General features: G+C 37.1%; 1 protein-coding gene across 5 annotated transcripts in view; it reads left to right on the top strand.

Annotated features, from left to right (window-relative positions):
* Positions 1-19140, top strand: part of HERC2 (HECT and RLD domain containing E3 ubiquitin protein ligase 2) — a 239496-nt gene that overhangs the window by 44757 nt on the left and 175599 nt on the right. For all 5 annotated transcript variants that reach the window (XM_059371738.1, XM_059371740.1, XM_059371741.1 and 2 more), the window contains exons 5-10: positions 9812-10031; positions 13410-13510; positions 14026-14182; positions 15871-15981; positions 16728-16899; positions 18648-18821. In XM_059371738.1, coding sequence (XP_059227721.1) covers positions 9812-10031; positions 13410-13510; positions 14026-14182; positions 15871-15981; positions 16728-16899; positions 18648-18821 — 935 coding nt within the window. The remainder of the gene's footprint in view (positions 1-9811; positions 10032-13409; positions 13511-14025; positions 14183-15870; positions 15982-16727; positions 16900-18647; positions 18822-19140) is intronic.

Here is a 19140-nt window from a genome sequence, read left to right as displayed (position 1 = left end):
TGAGAATATTTGATTTTCCTTTCATTCCTAAAGGACATTTTTGCTAGATTTAGGATTCTAGGTTGATGATTCTTTTTTCATCACTTCAAAAATATTTTGTTGCTTTCACTAGTCCTCCAGGGTTTCTGATGAAAAATTTGCTGTTACATGAATTGTTACTCTACCATATTTAAAGTGTTTTTCTCTGGCTGCTTTTAAGATATTTTCTTTGTTTTTAGTTTAATTATGCTGTGTCTTTATTTGGATTTCTTTGATTTCATCCTGTTCAGATTTGCTCACCTTCTTGGATTTGTAGATTTACATCTTGTTGAATTTGGGAAGTTTTCAACCCCACCCCTTCTTTAACAACCCAAAATTCAAAGGGAAGAATGTTAGATCTTTTGTTACATTACACAGATGCCTGTGACTCTCATTTTTCCTTTTTTAAAAATGAGGTATAATAGATATAGGTACAGATATATAGTATCTTAGTTTATTTAGTTCCTCTTTTTTTTAAAAAAAAATTTAAAAAATATCTTACTGGGGCGCCTGGTTGGCTCAGTGGGTTGGTCCGCTGCCTTTGGCTCGGGTCATGGTCTCGGTGTCCTGGGATCGGGTCCCATGTCGGGCTCTCTGCTCGGCGGGGAGCCTGCTTCTCTCTCTCTCTGCCTGCCTCTCTGTCTACTTGTGATCTCTCTGTCAAATAAATAAATAAATAAATCTTAAAAAACAAAAATCTTATTTATTTATTTGAGAGAGAGCATAAGAGGGGGGTAGGGTCAGAGGGAGAAGCAGATTCCCCACTGAGCAGGGAGCCTGACCTGGGACTTGATCCTGGGATTCCAGGTTCATGACCTGAGCCAAAGGATCAGGTGGCTTAACCAATTGAGCCACCCAGGTGCCCTTCCCTTCTCATTTTTAATTGGATTTTTTTTTTTTTTTTGCTATTGAGTTTTAGAATTTTTTTTTTAATGTATTTTGGATGTTAACCTTTTATCCCTTATCAGATACATCATTTGCAAATATTTTCTCCCATTTGGTAGGTTGCCTTTTCGTTTTATTGATGGTTTCCTTTGCTCTGCAGAAGCTTTTTAGTTTGTTGAGTCCCACTTGTTTACTCTTGCTTTTGGTATCAGATTGAAAAAAATCATTGCTAAGATTTGTGTCAGGAAGCTTACCATCAATGTTGAATTCTAGGATTTTTATGATTTCAGGTCTTATGTTCAAGTTTTTAAGCCATTTGAGTCAGTTTTTGTGTGTGATATAAGATAGTGGTCCAGTTTCATTCTTTTGGATGTGTCTGTCCAGTTTTTCCAATAAGATTTACTAAAGAGACTATCCTTTCCCCATTGTATATTCTTGGCTCCTTTGTTGTAAATTAATTGACCATACATGTGTGGGTTTATTTCTGGACTTTCTATTCTGTTCCATTGATTTGTGTGTTTTTATGCCAGTGCCATACTGTTTTGATTACCATAGTATTATAGTTTGAAATTAGGGGGTGTGATACCTCTAGCTTTGTTCTTTTTTCTCAAGATAGCTTTGGCTGTTTGGTCTTTTATGGTTCCATATAAATATTAGGATCATTCTATTTCTGTGAAAAATGCCACTGAAATTTTGATAGGGATTTTGAATCTGTAGATTGCTTTGAGTAGTGTGGACATTTTGACAATATTAATTCTTCCAGTCCATGAGCATGGATTATCTTTCCATGTTACCATCTTTAATTTTTTTCATCGTTGTCTTATACTTTTTACAGGTCTTTGACCTTCATTGTTCAATTTATTCTTAGGTATTTTGTTCTTCTTGTTGTAGTTATAAATGGGATTGTTTTCTGTGATAGTTCATTATTAGTTTATAGAAGTGACTAGGATTTTTGTGTATTGATAATTGTATTCTGCTTTTCTAAAATTAATTTTTTAAAAAGTCAAAGCCAATTAATTAGCATAAAATGTATTATTAGTTTCAGAGGTAGAATTTAGTGATACATCAGTTGCATATAATTTAACACCCAGTGCTCATTACATTAAGTGCCCTCCTTATTGTGTATCCTGCTACTTTACTGAATTTATTAACTCTAACAGTTTTTCTTTCTTTTTTTTTTTGTGGACTTTAGGATTTTCTATGTATCATATCATTTGCAAATAATGACAGTTTTATTTTTTTCTTTCCATTTTGGATATCTTTGTTTTTTTTGCTTGTCTAAATGTTCTGGTTAGGATTTCTAATACTATGTTGAATAAAATTGGTCAGAGTGAGCATCCTTGTCTTGTTCCTAATTTTCGAAGGAAAGCTTCCAGCTTTTCAGTGTTAAGTCAGTGTTAGCTGTGAGCTTGTCATATATGGCCTTTATTATCTTGGAAGTGCATTCTGTCTATACCTGCTTTGTTGAGAACTTTTATCTTAAATGGATGTTGAATTTTGTCAGATGCTTTTTCTGCATCTATTGAAATTATCATATGATTTTTATTTTATTTTATATTATGATTTTAATTTTTATTTTATTTTATATTATGATTTTATTTTTTCTTTTTATTTTATATTATGATTTTATTTTTCATTTTGTATATTATATTGATTGGTTTGTGGGTATTGAACTATCCTTGTGTCCCTGGGACTAAATCCCAATTGATCATGAAGTAGCACCCTTTTAATGTATTGACAAAATCAGTTTGCTAATTTCTGAGGATTTTGGTGTATATGTTAGTTAGGGAAATTGGCCTGTAACTATTTTTTTTCCTCTTCTGGTGTCATTATCTTGCTTTGAGATCAGTAATTATGGTCTCATAAAATGAATTAGGAAGTGTTCTCTCCTCCTCAGTTTTTTGGTAGAGTTTGAGAAGGGTTGGTATTAATTCTCCTTTGAATGTTTAGCAGAATTCAACAGTGAAGCCATCTGTTTCTGATTTTTTTTTTTTTAATGGTTTTATTTATTTATTTGACAGAGCGCAAAGGGGGAGTGACAGGCAGAAGGAGAGGGACTGAGTAAGGAATCTGATGTGGTCATGATCCTAGGACCCTGGGATCATGACCTGAGCTGAAGAGAGATGCTTAACCTACTGAATCACCCAGGCGGGGAGGTTTTTATTACTGATTAAATCTCCTTTTCATATTTTCTGTTTCTTTCTCATTCAGTTTTGGAAAGTTGTATGTTTCTAGGAATTTGTCCATTTCTTCTGGGTTGTATAGTTTGTTGGTGTATAATTGTTCGTAGTAGTTTCTTACAATTTTTGTATTTCTGTAATATCAGTTATAATAGCTCTTCTTTCATTTCTTTTTAAAAAAATTTATTTATTTATTTATTTAAAAAATTTTTTATTTTTTATAAACATATAGTATATTTTTATCCCCAGGGGTACAGATCTGTGAATTGCCAGGTTTACACACTTCACAGCACTCACCATAGCACATACCTTTCCCAAGGTCCATAACCCCACCCCTCTTCTCTGAAATCCCCTCCCCCCAGCAACCCTCAGTTTGTTTTGTGAGATTAAGAGTCACTTAAGGTTTGTCTCCCTCCCAATCCAATCTTGTTTCTTTATTCTTCTCCTACCGACTTAACCCTCCATGTTGCATCACCACTTCCTCATATCAGAGAGATCATATGATAGTTGTCTTTCTCCACTTGACTTATTTCGCTAAGAATGATACCCTCTAGTTCCATCCACGTCATCGCAAATGGCAAGATTTCATTTCTTTTGATGGCTGCATAGTATTCCATTGTGTATATATACCACATCTTCTTTATCTATTCATCTGTTGATGGACATCTAGGTTCTTTCCATAGTTTGGCTATTGTGGACATTGCTGCCATAAACATTCGGGTGCACGTGTCCCTTCAGAGCACCATGTTTGTATCTTTAGGATATATACCCAGTAGTGCAATTGCTGGGTCATAGGGTAGCTCTATTTTCAGTTTTTTGAGGAACCTCCACACTGTTTTCCAGAATGGTTGCACCAGCTTGCATTCCCACCAACAGTGTAGGAGGGTTCCCTTTCTCTGCATCCTCGCTAACATCTGAAAGCTTTTCCGCTAAGGTCAGGAACACAGCAGGGATGTCCATTATCACCACTGCTATTCAACATAGTACTAGAAGTCCTAGCCTCAGGACTTCTATGTGGAAAACCCAAAAGACTCCACTCCAAAACTGCTAGAACTTGTACAGGAATTCAGTAAAGTGTCAGGGTATAAAATCAATGCACAGAAATCAGTTGCATTTCTCTACACCAACAAGACAGAAGAAAGAGAAATTAAGGAGTCAATCCCATTTACAATTGCACCCAACACCATAAGATACCTAGGAATAAACCTAGCAAAAGAGGCAAAGAATCTATACTCAGAAAACTATAAAGTACTCATGAAAGAAATTGAGGAAGACACAAAGAAATGGAAAAATGTTCCATGCTCCTGGATTGGAAAAATAAATATTGTGAAAATGTCTGTGCTACCTAAAATAATTTACACATTTAATGCAATTCCTATCAAAGTACCATCCATCTTTTTCAAAGAAATGTAACAAATAATTCTAACATTTATATGGAACTAGAAAAGACCTCGAATAGCCAAAGGAATATTGAAAAAGAAAGCCAAAGTTGGTGGCATCACAATTCTGGACTTCAAACTCTATTACAAAGCTGTCATCATCAAGACAGCATGGTACTGGCACAAAAACAGACACATAGATCAATGGAACAGATTAGAGAGCCCAGAAATAGACCCTCAACTCTATGGTCAACTAATCTTCAACAAAGCAGGAAAGAATGTCCAATGGAAAAAAGACAGCTTCTTCAATAATTGGTGTTGGGAAAATTGGACAGCCACATGCAGAAAAATGAAATTGGACCATTTCCTTACACCACACATGAAAATAGACTCAAAATGGATGAAGGACCTCAATGTGAGAAAGGAATCCATCAAAATCCTTGAAGAGAACACAGACAGCAATCTCTTCTACCTCAGCTGCAGCATCATCTTCCTAGGAACATTGCCAAAGGCAAGGGAAGCAAGGGCAAAAATGAACTATCAGGATTTCAGCAAGATCAAAAGCTTTTAGAGAAAGACAACTATCATATGATCTCCCTGATATGAGGAAGTGGTGATGCAACATGGGGGCTTAAGTGGGTAGAAGAATCAATGAAACAAGATGGAATTGGGAGGGAGACAAACCATAAGTGACTCTTAATCTCACAAAACAAACTGAGGGTTGCTGGGGGGAGGGGGTTGGGAGAAGGGGGGTGGGGTTATGGACATTGGGGAGGGTATGTGCTTTGGTGAGTGCTGTGAAGTGTGTAAACCCGGTGATTCACAGACCTGTACCCCTGGGGATAAAAATATATGTTTATAAAAAATAAAAAATTAAAAAAAAAAGACTAGAAAGGAAGCTAGAGAAAAAAAAAATCAAAAGCTTTTGAGCAGCAAAAGAAACAGTTAACAAAACCAAAAGACAACTGACAGAATGGGAGAAGATATTTGCAAACGACATATCAGATAAAGGGCTAGTGTCCAAAATCTATAAAGAACTTAGCAAACTCAACACCAAGGAACAAATAATCCAGTCAAGAAATAGGCAGAAGACATGAACAGACATTTCTGCAAAAAAGACATCCAGATGGCCAACAGACACATGAAAAAGTGCTGCTCCATATCACTCGGCATCAGGGAAATACAAATCAAAACCACAATGAGATATCACCTCACACCAGTCAGAATGGCTAAAATTAACAAGTCTTCTTTCATTTCTTATTTTATTTGAGTTCTCTCTTTTTTTTCTTGGTGACTTTAGCTACCTGTTTGTCAATTTCATTTTTCTTATCAAAGAACCGGTTCTTGATTTCATTGATATTTTCTATTGTCTTTTTATTACCTATTTCATTATTCTTGGTTTTTTTTTCCTTCTACTAACTTTATCCTTCATTTGTTCTTTTTGTAGTTCCTTGAGGTGTGAAGTTAGATTATTTGATATGTATCTTGTTTCTTGATGTAGGCATTTATCTCTGTGACCTTCTCTTTTAGAACTGCTTTTGCTGTAACCTGTAAGTTTTGGTAGGCTGTATTTTTTTTTTAAAGATTTTATTTATTTATTTGACAGACAGAGATCACAAGCAGGTAGAGAGGCAGGCAGAGAGAGAGAAAGGAGGAAGCAGGCTCCCTGCTGAGCAGAGAGCCCGATGTGGGACTCGATCCCAGGACCCTGAGACCATGACCTGAGCCGAAGGCAGAGGCTTAACCCTCTGAGCCACCCAGGTGCCCGGTAGGCTGTATTTTTCTTTTCATTTGTGTCAAGGTATTTTCTGTTTCCTCTTGATTTCTTGATTGACCCATTGGTTGCCAAGTACCATGTTGTTTAATCTTCACATATTTGTGAATTTTGCAGTTTTCTTATAATTGATTTCTAGTTTGGTTGGAACAGTTGCTTGATGTGATTTTGGTATCCTTAAATTTATTAAGGCTTTTCTTATGCTCTAATATGTGATCTGTCCTAGAGAATTTCCATGTTGTCATGACAAGAAAGTGTATTCTTTTTTTTTTTTCTGTATACATCTGTTAAGTCCATCTAGTCTGATATATAGTTTAAGGTGATATTTCCTTATTAATTTTATGGCTGGATCATCTGTTTATTGGTGAAAGTAGAATATTAAAGTCCCCTGCTATTACTGTACTGATACTTTTTTTCTCCCTTATGTTTGTTGAGGTGTGCTTTTATATATTTATTTTTTCCTACATTGGGTGCCTAAATATTTATAAATGTTATATCTTCTGTTGGGTGGACTATTTTTTTAATTACTTTTTATCATTATGTAATGCTTTTCTTTTTCTTTGGCTTTTTATACAGTCTTTATTTTAGTCTGTGTTGTCTGATAAAGGCGTAAGTATGCCCACTTAGCTTTGGTTGTCCTTTGTATGGAATATCTTTTTTCATCCCTTCACTTTCAGTCTGTGTCCTTATGTCTGTAGGTGAATCTCTTGTAGACAGCTTATTCAGCCATTCTGTCTTTTAATTGGAGAATTCTCTGTATTTACATGTACACTGATTATTGATAGGTATGTGCTTATTGCCGTTTTGTTAATTGTTTTCTGGCTGATTTGTAGTTCCTTTGTTCCTTTTTTCTCCTCTTGCTTTCCTCCTTGGTGGTTTGATGGCTTCCTTTATTGTTATGCTTAGATATCCTTATCATTGTATTTTATGTATCTGCTATAGGTTTTTGTTTTATGGTTAGCATGAGGTTATATATTTATAACGGTCTATTTTAAGTTGATAACAGCATAAGTTTGAAAGTATTCTAAAGCTCTGAATTTTTACCCTCACCCTCATGCTTTATGCTTTGATGTCATAATTTACATCTTTTTATCCTATGTATCTTTTAGTTATTGTAGTTGTAGTTATTTTTCCTAATCTTGTCTTTTATCACTTTATGTAAGTGATTAATCACTTACCTTTACTATGTATTTATCTTTCCAGTGATTTGTACTTTCATATGTTTTCTTGTTACTGATTAGTTCCCTTTCTTTTCCAGAAAAAGGGTTTTCATCCAGGCCTCTTGATGGACAACTAAAAAACTGGCAGTTGGTGTTTATCTTGGCCCCTTATCTTGGTGGGAGGGGGGGTTAGGAGCTTTATAGATAAGGGCAGTCCTGATTGTAAACCTACTGCATTTGTACAAAAGAGTGTAATTCATCTATCCCTGCCTGCTTTAAGTCCTGGTGCTTACTTCTCTCAGTAATAAATGCTGTTTGTGGAATTTTTTTCCCCCCCAAAATAGGACACTTTCATCTGCATCAAAAACCTGTGCAGGCATGTTTTCTTTTTCCTCAATGACTTTCTGAATGGCATCTGGGAACTTGTCTACTTCCTCTTGATTGGCAGAAGCTGCTTCTCCTGTTGACATTTTTTAAGCCAAATCTCTTTCTGAAATTACCAAAGCAACTCACTGGCATCAAATTTTCCAGCTTTTGAATTTCATCTTCCTTTTGCTTTAGGTTGTCATCATATAATGACTTTGCTTTTTCTCAAATATCATTAGAGTCTATACAGGTATTCCTTTCTTACAGCAATTCTGCACCCACATAAAAGCTGCATTTTTGGGGTGCCTGGGTGGCTCGGTGGGTTAGGCCTCTGCCTTTGGCTCAGGTCATGATTTCAGGGTCCTGGGGTTGAGCCCCACATCGGGCACTCAGCTCAGCAGGGAGTCTGCTTCCTCCTCTCTCTCTGCCTGCCTCTCTGCCTACTTGTGATCTCTGTCTCTGTGTCAAATAAATAAATAAAATCTTTAAAAAAAAAGCTGCAATTTTAGTACTGCATGAAAAGGTATTTCATAGAAAGTACAATGTTTTTGTGTCTGCTGGTGTGACTACTTTGTCAGCTTCATGAATTTCCTCTTCTTTTTTAAAAAAAAATATTTTATTTATTTATTTGACAGAGAGAGAAACAGTGAGAGAGGGAACACAAGTAGGGGGAGTGGCAGAAGGAGAAGCGGTCTTCCTGCTGAGCAGGGAGGCTGATGTGGGTCTTGATCTGGGCCACCCAAGTGCCTCTTAACATTGGTTCTTATACCAGATTCATTTATCTTGATAGCAGGCAACCACAGCTGCAGACCTCCATCTATAGTACTTATCAAACAATTCAACCTTTTCTTGTAATGTTGTGACTTTTCTCTGCTTCTTGGGTGCACATCCGGCATCATTAGTGGCACTACGTATGGATCCCATGGTGTTATTCAAGGTTTACAGTATTGCACTAAACAAAGTGAAAGATACATCCGAACTACTAGAGATCACTTTTTACTGTAATACACAATTTACTGGGACAGCTGCTCATGTGGAGATGATTAGCATTTAGTGTTGTTTTAAACGGATACTTGGAACACTTGGCTCACTGCAATAGCAAGTGAGTGGTTATGAAATTATTAGAGTAGTACATTACATTAAGTATGTACTGTGGTTAATTTTATGCTGTTACGATTTAATACTGCATCTTTAGGTTTGTTTACATTTCTCTTAACCTTGTAGGGGTTTTGTAAGTATTTTTGTGTGTAAGCTGATAACTTTTAACTTTATAATAGATTTGTGTATATTTTATGGTAGTAAATGATAGAATAGTAGTTACACATATATTTGCATTTATGGCATACCTTTTAAGTTTCTTTGATATTTCTAGGCTTTGTGATTTGTTTGTGAGGTTTTAAACATTGTTGGAAATCTTCAAAAAATTTTCCAATGTATTTATTGAAAAAAAGTGTGTATAAGTGGATTTGTGTAGCTTAAGACTGTGTTGTTTAAGCATCAATTGTAATTATTTTATCTTCCTCCAAAATATTCCTGTAAATTTATTACCTTTCATGAATCATATATGCTAGACAATTTTATTGAAACATTTTTATTTTGAGTTTGGCTATATAACATGAATATAATGGATAGAGTTTTTTGTGTGTGTAGGAAATGCGCTGCCGAGAAGTATTGACTTTATAATTTTGTATTAAAAGCTTTATTACAGTGCTTCAGAGAGACAGCATACCATGGTGACTAAGAGTGGTCTGTCTCATGTGCCATAATCCTCTGGGTCACCTTGATCAAATTCTCTGTGCCTTAGTTTCCTGCTCCTTAAAATCATGTACAGTATTACCTCTTGATGGTGACTATGAGAATTACTTAATTCTCATAGGTAAGTTGTAAGGTGCTTAAGGTGTAAGGTGTGTAAGGTGCTTAAAACTGTTTATGGGCACATATTAAGTACTCAGGTGTTATATATTATTGCTATTATCCATTTTATCAGCATTGTAGCAAACTATAGGCAAGATATTGAGAGGTTGGGTATTTTCTTCTCTTATTTTTTAGATGTGAATGAATTGAAGGAATGTCTTTCTGTGTTGGTTAAAGAGCAGCAAGCTCTGGCCATCCAGTCAGCCACTACTACTCTTTCAGCCCTGAGACTCAAGCAGAGGCTGGTCATCTTGGAACGATATTTCATCGCCTTGAATAGAACTGTTTTCCAGGAGAATGTTAAAGTTAAGTGGAAAAGTAGCAGCATTTCTTTGCCTCCTGTGGACAAAAAAAGGTAATAATATAATGAAGAAGGAATCTTGATACCAGCTAAATATAAAATGTAGGCTGTTTTGTTTAAGAAAGTTTAAGTACAGCTTGCCCTATAGTTCCGTTTTTCATCTTAAGATATTTTGTTCTTGTATTTTTTTTTGTATGTTTTGTATAATATGGAGAATGGGTTTGCTAATTTGCTCAGATTAACAGACTATGCTTCATAATTTGTGCCCCTATTTTAAAATCCTTTCCTGTCAGTAACTGGAAGCCAGCAAGAGTGTAGATAAGCATGTCTAGATTTTTGCAAATGGGGTCTGAATATTATATATACATTTTTTTATTTTACTACTGGATAGGGAATATTTACGTAGTTTAGATGCTTATTTTTTTCTTCCTAATGTGATATTCTTTTATTATAAGAGATTCTTTCAGGCAAATCTTTTTTAATATATTGGTATACATCAGCACATTTTCTGAGACATTAACTGAATGGTTAAGGCTTGTATGAAGTTTTATTTTTTCAAAATGTAGCTGTCTACCAGTTTTGTTTGCTAAATTTAACATGTTTCACTTTTTTAAAAATCTAGTTGAAATCACTTACATGTTCTATATTTGATAGTAGTTTTAAGGTAAATTAAACCAAGCGACAGAGGATTCCTACCTTTGTGGTGTTAGTGAGCAGCATAGTTTTTTCTTCCCTTCTTGACTAGGAAGTGAGTGATCCTTTGATGATCATGGAGATCATTGATCAGAGAGGGGTTCTGCATATGCGGGTGGTAGATTCTGAGACTGTCTAAGCACTCCTGTGTGTTTTTTGAATGAGACTGAATTCTCTAAGATGCAGAAGTGGCTGAAACCCCAACTGATTTTTCTCTGTGTTTTTTCCTTTGTGGTTACATAAGTATTGATGGATTAATTGTAATCTGCCTTTCACTAAATCAGCCAAATTCCTAATTTAAAAAAAAATGTATTTTGAGATAATTGTGGGTTCACATGGAGTTGTAAGAAATAGTGCAGATTCTTTCTACCCTTCATCTACTTTTCCCCAATGGTAGCCACTTGCAAAACTGTGGTATACTATCACAATGACAATATTGACTTTGATACAGATTACCTCTCTCACTCAGATTTCCTTAGTTGTACATGTTCTTACCTCTTTTTGTGTGTACATGCATATTTGCATGTGTTTCCATATGATTTTATCAGAGGTGTGGATTTCTGTTACCACTGAGGCAGTTAGAGTATAGGACCAGGATTCTTTTTAAATTACACATACCTCCTTTTCCCCTCCCCTCTGCCTTATCCTCTGGCAGCCCCTAATCTATTCTTTATGTCTAGTATGTAACCTTGGCTTTTTTCAATCAGCATTATCTCCTTGGGATTTTTCCAAGTAGTTGCATGTATCATCATCGCATAGTAGAATTCTGTGTCATAGGTGATCCTCATTTTGTTTGGCCATTCGTCAACTGAAGGACAGCTCAGTTATTAACAGTTGTTGAGCATTATGAATAAAGCTGTTGAGAGTATTTGTGGACAGGTTTTTGTGTGAACCTGTTTCATTTCTCTGGAATAAATGCCCTAGAGTTCAATTCTTATGTCTTACGTTTAGGTTTGTAGGACATTGCTATCCTCTTTCCAAAATAGCTGTACAGTTTTACAGTCTTATCAGTGTGTATCAGTGGTCTAGTTGTTTTATATCTTTGTCAGCATTTGGTGTTGTTGCTTCTTTGTTTTAGCTATTCTGTTAGATGTGTAGTGATATCTTCTAAGTTTTTATAGATTTCTTTTCCTCATTTCTCAACTTAATTGGATAGTGATGGGTTTTATCAAGGAGCAGTGGGTTGGATAGTTTACTGCTGTGGATGGGTGTGGGACCAAGCTGTTTTAATGTTTGTTTGTTTGTTTTCCTTGAGTATCTGTAAAATAGAGAGTGACTTACTGAAGTTATAGCAGTTCTTACACTGTACAGATTTAGGACTGTTGGGCTCTTTCTCTAGGGCCAAGGTTACAACTGCCTGAGGGGGAACCCCAGTTTCATGTTTCTTCTGAAGCAGTTTTCTCCTGGTGAGGGCTCCTCCTACCTCATCTGAATAGACTCAGCATGTTTCTTTCTGTTTCAAAGACCGTTGTATTTCTCATTCAGAAATAAAGTTTAAATTTCATTATTTCTGTCTCTCAGACACTCAGTCCCCTTATTAGAGGCAGTCACTCATTAAGGTTTTCTGTGTCTCCTCATGAGCCCCCCTCCTAAAGCTCAGGATTCATAGATATGTGCATACTAGCTGCCTTTCTGGGGTCCCCACATTCTTTACTGCTAATTTTACTTGCTGTTGTATCTTGGGACAGTGATTCCATATCATTACCCATTTTTTTTTTTTAAAGATTTTATTTATTTATTTGACAGAGAGAAATCACAAGTAGACGGAGAGGCAGGCAGAGAGAGAGAGAGGGAAGCAGGCTCCCTGCTGAGCAGAGAGCCCGATGCGGGACTCGATCCCAGGACCCCGATATCATGACCTGAGCCGAAGGCAGCGGCTTAACCCACTGAGCCACCCAGGCGCCCCTCATTACCCATTTTTAATAGCATTTCCCCCAATAGTGAAAGCGAGTTTTAGTAAGTTTGAAGAATACGGTCTATAGTAGAAATACTCAACAGTGTAAAGTTGAAAATAAAATTACTTGCTAGGCATGATTGAGTTTATAGTGTACACTTTTTATATTCTAGTTTTTCTTAGAATGATTTCTATGGTATGCCATTTGTATAGCTTTTTTAAACAAGCATATCTTGTTAACTTTACAATATAAGTAATAAAAAACTTAAAAAACATGAAAATGATAAGTACCAAATTCAGGAGAGGATAAGCTCAGCAGGATGGGGGTGAAAGAGAATAGGATATATACATGGGTCTCTAATCTGGTCATCATATAGACCTAAGAGAGTCCAAAGCAAATACAGATTGCATATTTCTGGGTGCTGTCTCAGGCATTTGTCGTATTGTTCTCTGTCTGTTCTTCAACCCCCTCACTGCTTTTTCATTACTTCATGACCTTTAACCTCCCATTTATGTATTTATCAGTTAATTTTCTGTTTATCATGTGTCTCTCCCTGACTCATAATATCAGTTCCCAGAGATCATTTTGTGGACATTTCAGCAGGTCATTTAAAATTCTTTCTAAATATCTTTTTCTTAAAGAGAAAACTTCCTTTACAAAGAACATTTGATAAAAGTTTTTATATATGAAACTAAAAGTCACACATTGACATTCTGCTGTCTAAAGAAACCTATTCATCACATTTTTTTATACACATCCTTACATGTTACTTATTTTAGTATTTAGTATTTGCACATTCCTCTGACTAACCAGTTATCACATCTCCCATGTGTGTTGTCCACAGTTCCCGGCCCACAGGCAAAGGAGTGGAAGGTCTTGCAAGAGTTGGATCCCGAGCAGCTCTCTCCTTTGCCTTTGCCTTCTTACGCAGGGCCTGGCGGTCAGGTATGTGGGTCCAGAGTGTTCAGTTCCCCACATCAGGAGACTTGGATTGTCTTCTCCGTTCTGCCACCACATGCCCTTGGGCTGATCCTGTATGTTCTCTGTGCCTCATTTTTCTTGTTTGTAGAATGAGAGGCTTCAGTCTGTCTGATTTTCTAGGACTGTTAACCTAAAAAAAAAAAAAAAGAAAGAAAGAAAGAAAAGTATGTATGTGCATACATCCCAGGTAAACCACTACAGTGTACATCAATGCTGATTTATTTTCTAGAACAAGAAGTTAGGATTGCACATGGCAGAGTCATAAAATAAAGAACTGACTTTGGGGCACTTAGTATTAAGTTCTAAACTCCTGAGTTCTTGGAGTATCTTGTTGAGAGGAAAGTGAGGGATTGAAAATGGAACAGTGGCTTCCTCTCACATGATGGGGTAGGAGGCCCCTCTGAGAAAGTGGGGAGGGCTTTATTTGTCATTGTTGCCTGAGGAATTGGTGGCCTCCTCTGATGCATGTGTGTGCCCAGGGGAGGATGCGGATCTCTGCAGCGAGCTGTTGCAGGAGTCCCTGGATGCCTTGAGAGCCCTGCCTGAGGCTTCACTCTTTGATGAGAGCACCGTGTCTTCTGTGTGGCTGGAAGTGGTAGAGAGAGCAACCAGGTTCCTCAGATCTGTCGTGACAGGGTGAGTTTTTTTGTTTTTTTATCTTACTACATGAATGGTTCTAACATGCTTCAAAGTCTCGTCTCACTTTCTTCTCTTTAGAGCAGAAGGTTTGTGGTATGTGTTTCCAGGCCATCCTCAGCTCTGTGATTCTAGATCTTGGTTTTTAGGTTTTCAAAGATTTGATTTTGATATTCTGATTAGACCCAGGAGGCTGTCATATTGAATCAGGTGGAAAATGAAAGATGCTTTTGTAGTGTATTTTTTTCAGATATTTTATGATTTGGAAATTAGTCATTCATAAAGTGTTTGAGCACCTGTTATGGGCCTCTCAGTGAGAATGTGGATGTTACCATTCTGAGTGAGGGGTATTGTCTTGATGGACAATGTGGGATTAAACAACTACTCAAGATCAAAATGTTTAAACCTACATCTATTCATGTTAGTGTTAAAAATTTTTTGAATGTGAATCATTTTTTGGTAAGGAAAGACATGAACTCTGGTCTTGGGTGCTATGTATTTTTGTTAAGAGTTTTTAAATATAAAGTCAGGCGGAGGGTATGTATTGCATGGAGCACTGGCTGTGGTGCATAAACAATGAATCTTGGAACATTGAAAAAATAAAAGAAAAAAATAAAGAAAATGTATATACTCAAGACATAATTCAGCAGTAAGGACATAATTAAAGGAAAAGTGAGTGTTTTCTCATTCCTTTGCCAGAGGTCACTGCTGTGTTCTGTCTAGTATGCAGGGACACCTCTGGTCTCTATGCCAACAGGCTGTGAGTTCAGCATCCTAGCGTGCTGATGAGGGCATTTCAACAAGGTTTAAGGCTAGGGGCCCTGAAAATAGCCTTGGAATTACAGTTGATCCTTGAACAATATAGGGCCTAGGGGTACCAGTCTCCACACAGGTAAAAATCCACATATAACTTTTGACTCCCCCAAACTAAACTAATAGCATACTGTGGATCGGAAGCCTGACTGGTAACCTGAACAGTGGATTAACACATATTTTATATATATTATTTACTGTATTCTTATTATACTACCTTTTTCTTAAAAGTTTTGGTATTTCTAGGCTACATGGTTCATCTGTGAGTTTTTTCAAATTATTGCAAATCTCCAAAAATTTTTTCAACATACGTATTGAAAAATATCTTTGTATAAATGAACCAGTACAGTTCAAACCTGTTCAAGGGTCAACTGTAATTTCAAAATTCAACCGTAATGGTGATGTTGGAAGGTCCTCCCTTCCTATCTTGGTTAACCCAAGAAGACTTGTTATTTTTTATTGGGGGAAAGTTGAAATATTCCTTTGATCAGAGATAAAAATAAGCATAGACATTTTCCTTTATTTGCCTGATAGTTTTAGAAGTTAATGTTTCTTCATTTCCATTGAGGAATGTGGATATTCTAATAGCCATACATGTCATTGAAAGTAGAGACATATCTAAACATTTTTCTACTCATGACTTGAATAATGATAAAAATAATTTTATGCTGTGGAAACTGGAATATGTTTTCTGATGTAGTCATCTTATAGTATCTGAATTAATTCTTTTAATAAGAAAATATCTTTACAAATTAATTATATGCTTTAAAATCTCTTATTAAATTCGAGTAATAAGTCTCAGAAACTTGATTTTAAATATTAAAAATATACATGCTATCTTTAAGCTCTCATGTTACTTTGTTCTTTCATTTCAGGGATGTTCATGGAACGCCTGGTACCAAAGGACCAGGAACCATCCCCCTGCAGGACCAGCACCTGGCCCTGGCCATCCTATTAGAGCTGGCTGTGCAGAGAGGCACTCTTAGGTGAGGGGTGCCTCAGGCTGAGAGCATTTCAGGGAAATGTCTCTATTTGAACATTTGTTTCATTTTCTGGGATTTCACTAAATATTTGTAATTGTATAAAGCATGTGGTGGTCTTCTATAATCAAAGAGCCATATCCCATCCCAGGACTTCCTCTTCTTTCAGACGTGGGTATGCTTAGGTTTTCTTTATTTCCTTTTTTATGTTTTTAACTTTTTAGTAGTGTTTAACTATGTATGTGTTTAACTTTTTAGTGGTGTAGGAGCTGTTCTTTTTTTTTTCTTTTAATTTTTCTCACAAGTGATTTTTATTCCATTAATTAAGGTCCTAGGATTTCCCTTTAGAAAGCTGTTTGAGGGGTGCCTGGGTGGCTTAGTCGGCTAAGCATCTGACTTAATTTTGGCTCAGTGTTGTAATTTCAAGCCCTGGGTTTGGCTCCATGCTTGGTGTGGAGCTTCCTTTAACATAGAAAAAATTCTTGTTTGAGTTTCTTAACTGATTTTATATTTCTTATCCTTCGAGTGTGGGTATCTTGTGTATGGATATCTTCGAGTGTGCTAAAATCTTGACATTGATTCAGTGATTTTACTGCCAAGAATTGGTTTCATGGGATTATTTTAGTAGTATCCTTTCAAATATAAAGTATTTCTTCTATTTTAGTTAGTTAACCTGCCTTTTATTTTTGACAGACCATGGCAATAAAAGCTAATTTGTTTTTGCTAGAGAATAAAGGTATTTTCTCTTTCAGCCAAATGTTATCAGCCATCCTGTTGTTGCTTCAACTGTGGGACAGTGGGACCCAGGAAACTGACAATGAGCGGTCTGCCCAGGGCACCAGCGCTCCCCTTCTCCCTTTGCTGCAAAGATTCCAAAGCATCATCTGCAGTAAAGATGCCCCTCATACAGAGGGTGATACTCACGTAAGTATCATAACAAGATTTTGCATTTAAATAGCTGTCTTGATTCAGTTATCCTAAAAGAGTTAGACTTTTATAAATAAGACCAGAATGCATGTCTTTGGCAGTGGTTGTCTTTAGGGGAGAGAGTGAGTCAGATGTGGGATAGGTGTGGAATGTCGTAGGGTGAGTTTCAGATGGCGTGGCCTCTGTGTGTGTGTTCTGGATTGTGTGTACTCAGTAGGAAGAATGTACTTCTTGGCATTTATCAACTTGTACTTTTAGAGAGATTCCTCTGCTCCTTTTTGACCTTGCAGTTTTCTTTCTGCTGAACTGGAGCCATTGAGCCCTTTGTGTTTGTAGGTTTAGTGCTTGTGTGTTTCTAGCAGCCTAGAAACTTGTTTTGGCTCTGCTTTGTTTGTGATGGGGAGTAAGTTTAAGATGCTCTGGAAGATGTAAAGAAGGCATGCTCACCTCCATGAAGGAGTTAGTTAGTAGGGTAAACATTCTGACAATATTTCAGAAACAAAGTCAAGCACATCCTTATGGTTACTTGCATTGATAATGTAGGGAGGCGGCACGAGGACTTGAGGCTCAGCTGTGTGGGATGGAGTGTGCCTGGGCCAGAGGATGTGCTTTACTGTGAGGTCATGTAGTTGCCTAGTGGTTAATGTTTATTTGTTTTGACCCTGCTTAGTGAAGTCAGGTACATCTTCCTCCATATGCCATTTATGGAGAAGACCTCAGATCAGTAAGTGCCAGCTGCACTTCAGCACAGAACGAAATCTGATATGCACACTTCTTTTTCTTTTTAAGATTTATTTATTTATTAATGAGAGAAAATGTGCATGCCCAGGGGGAGGGCAGAGAGAGAGAAGGAGAGAGTCTCAAACAGACTCCCCACTGAGCGCAGAGCCCAGTTGGGGGGGCTCGATCTCACAAACCTGAGATCATGACCTGAGCTGAAATCAAGATTTGGACATTTAACTGAGCTACTCAGTAGGTGCCCCTGACACACACATTTTTAAGTATATATTAGAAAAGGAGCATTAAAAATAGTGACTTACTTTGTTGGCCCTTCCTATATGCAGAGCGCTGTGTGGAGCATATCACCTAAGTCATCACTGTTTAGTCCTAGAACAGTGAGACTGGTGGCAGAGGAGGGCCTGCTTAGTTCCTGGGTCTGAATTCCTGGGGTTGTTTCTATTTAGAGGTACAAATTTGATCTTGTAGGTCTTTCCTGGAAAGGCAGCCATTCCATTAAAATTAATTTTTCTATCACTTGGTAGTCTTTAATGGGAGTAAGTTTATTCTGCCTTTAGAAAAATGAAATTTGTTACTTAATGTGTAGGTAACATTAGGTTTTCTCCAGGGTAGGTGGCATTTACGTTTAAACAAGTGGTTTTGGTTTTCAGTTTGCAAAGCCAGTTTGAGGTGCATTGCTGTGTTCCTAAGAAGCTTGCTCTGTATTCTGAGGGCTGTTGGAGGGGTGAGTTTGCAGGGTAACTGGGCCATGTCATTGACCTGTGTGGAGTATGCATGTATAAATATGCAGGCACTGCTCTGTGTAGTTTTGTAGCAAGTGTGTAAACATGTATCGGATATATAGAGTCACTGCATCAGTAACACTTCTCATTTAATGGCCAAAAGGAGTAGATTTACAGATAATGCATAACTGTGACTACCAAAATATAAAGAGTGGCTAAGGGCTAATTGTGTTACTTTAATTTTTCCACAATTCTCCCGAAGTCTACTTACTTTTTTCTTCCCAGCTTTTGTCTGGTCCTTTGAGCCCCAACGAGAGTTTCCTGAGGTACCTTACTCTTCCACAAGACAGTGAGCTTGCCATTGACTTAAGACAAACTGCAGTTGTTGTCATGGCCCATTTAGACCGCCTCGCTACTCCCTGTATGCCGCCTTTGTGTAGCTCACCAACATCTCATAAGGTATGTGAGAAACCAGTTTTCTTTGTATGTTCTGCAGTTAGTAGCACTCCTAGATTCTCACCCTGTGCCAATATGGAGACTTTTTCTGGTGTTGGGGGTGGAGCTGGTTACAGCTTTTAAACATGTATACAGTTTAAAGTGTTGTCAGTGGTCACAGTGAGTGATGAGCAAGCTGAGGTGCACAGGGGTGTAGGACCCAATCCACTGTCCCAGGTTTCACTGTCAGGGGATGTGTCCCCATAGAGCTCTCCTTTATCCAAACAACCACATGACTTCCTGCCTTCCTCAGGGAAGTTCCAGTGCCTTTTTTGTACACTAG

Source organism: Mustela nigripes, chromosome 13, assembly GCF_022355385.1.
Source record: "Mustela nigripes isolate SB6536 chromosome 13, MUSNIG.SB6536, whole genome shotgun sequence".
NCBI classification, from domain to species: Eukaryota; Metazoa; Chordata; class Mammalia; order Carnivora; family Mustelidae; genus Mustela; species Mustela nigripes.
Note: the sequence above shows the minus strand (reverse complement) of the source record. Positions and strands in the feature narration are given on the sequence as shown.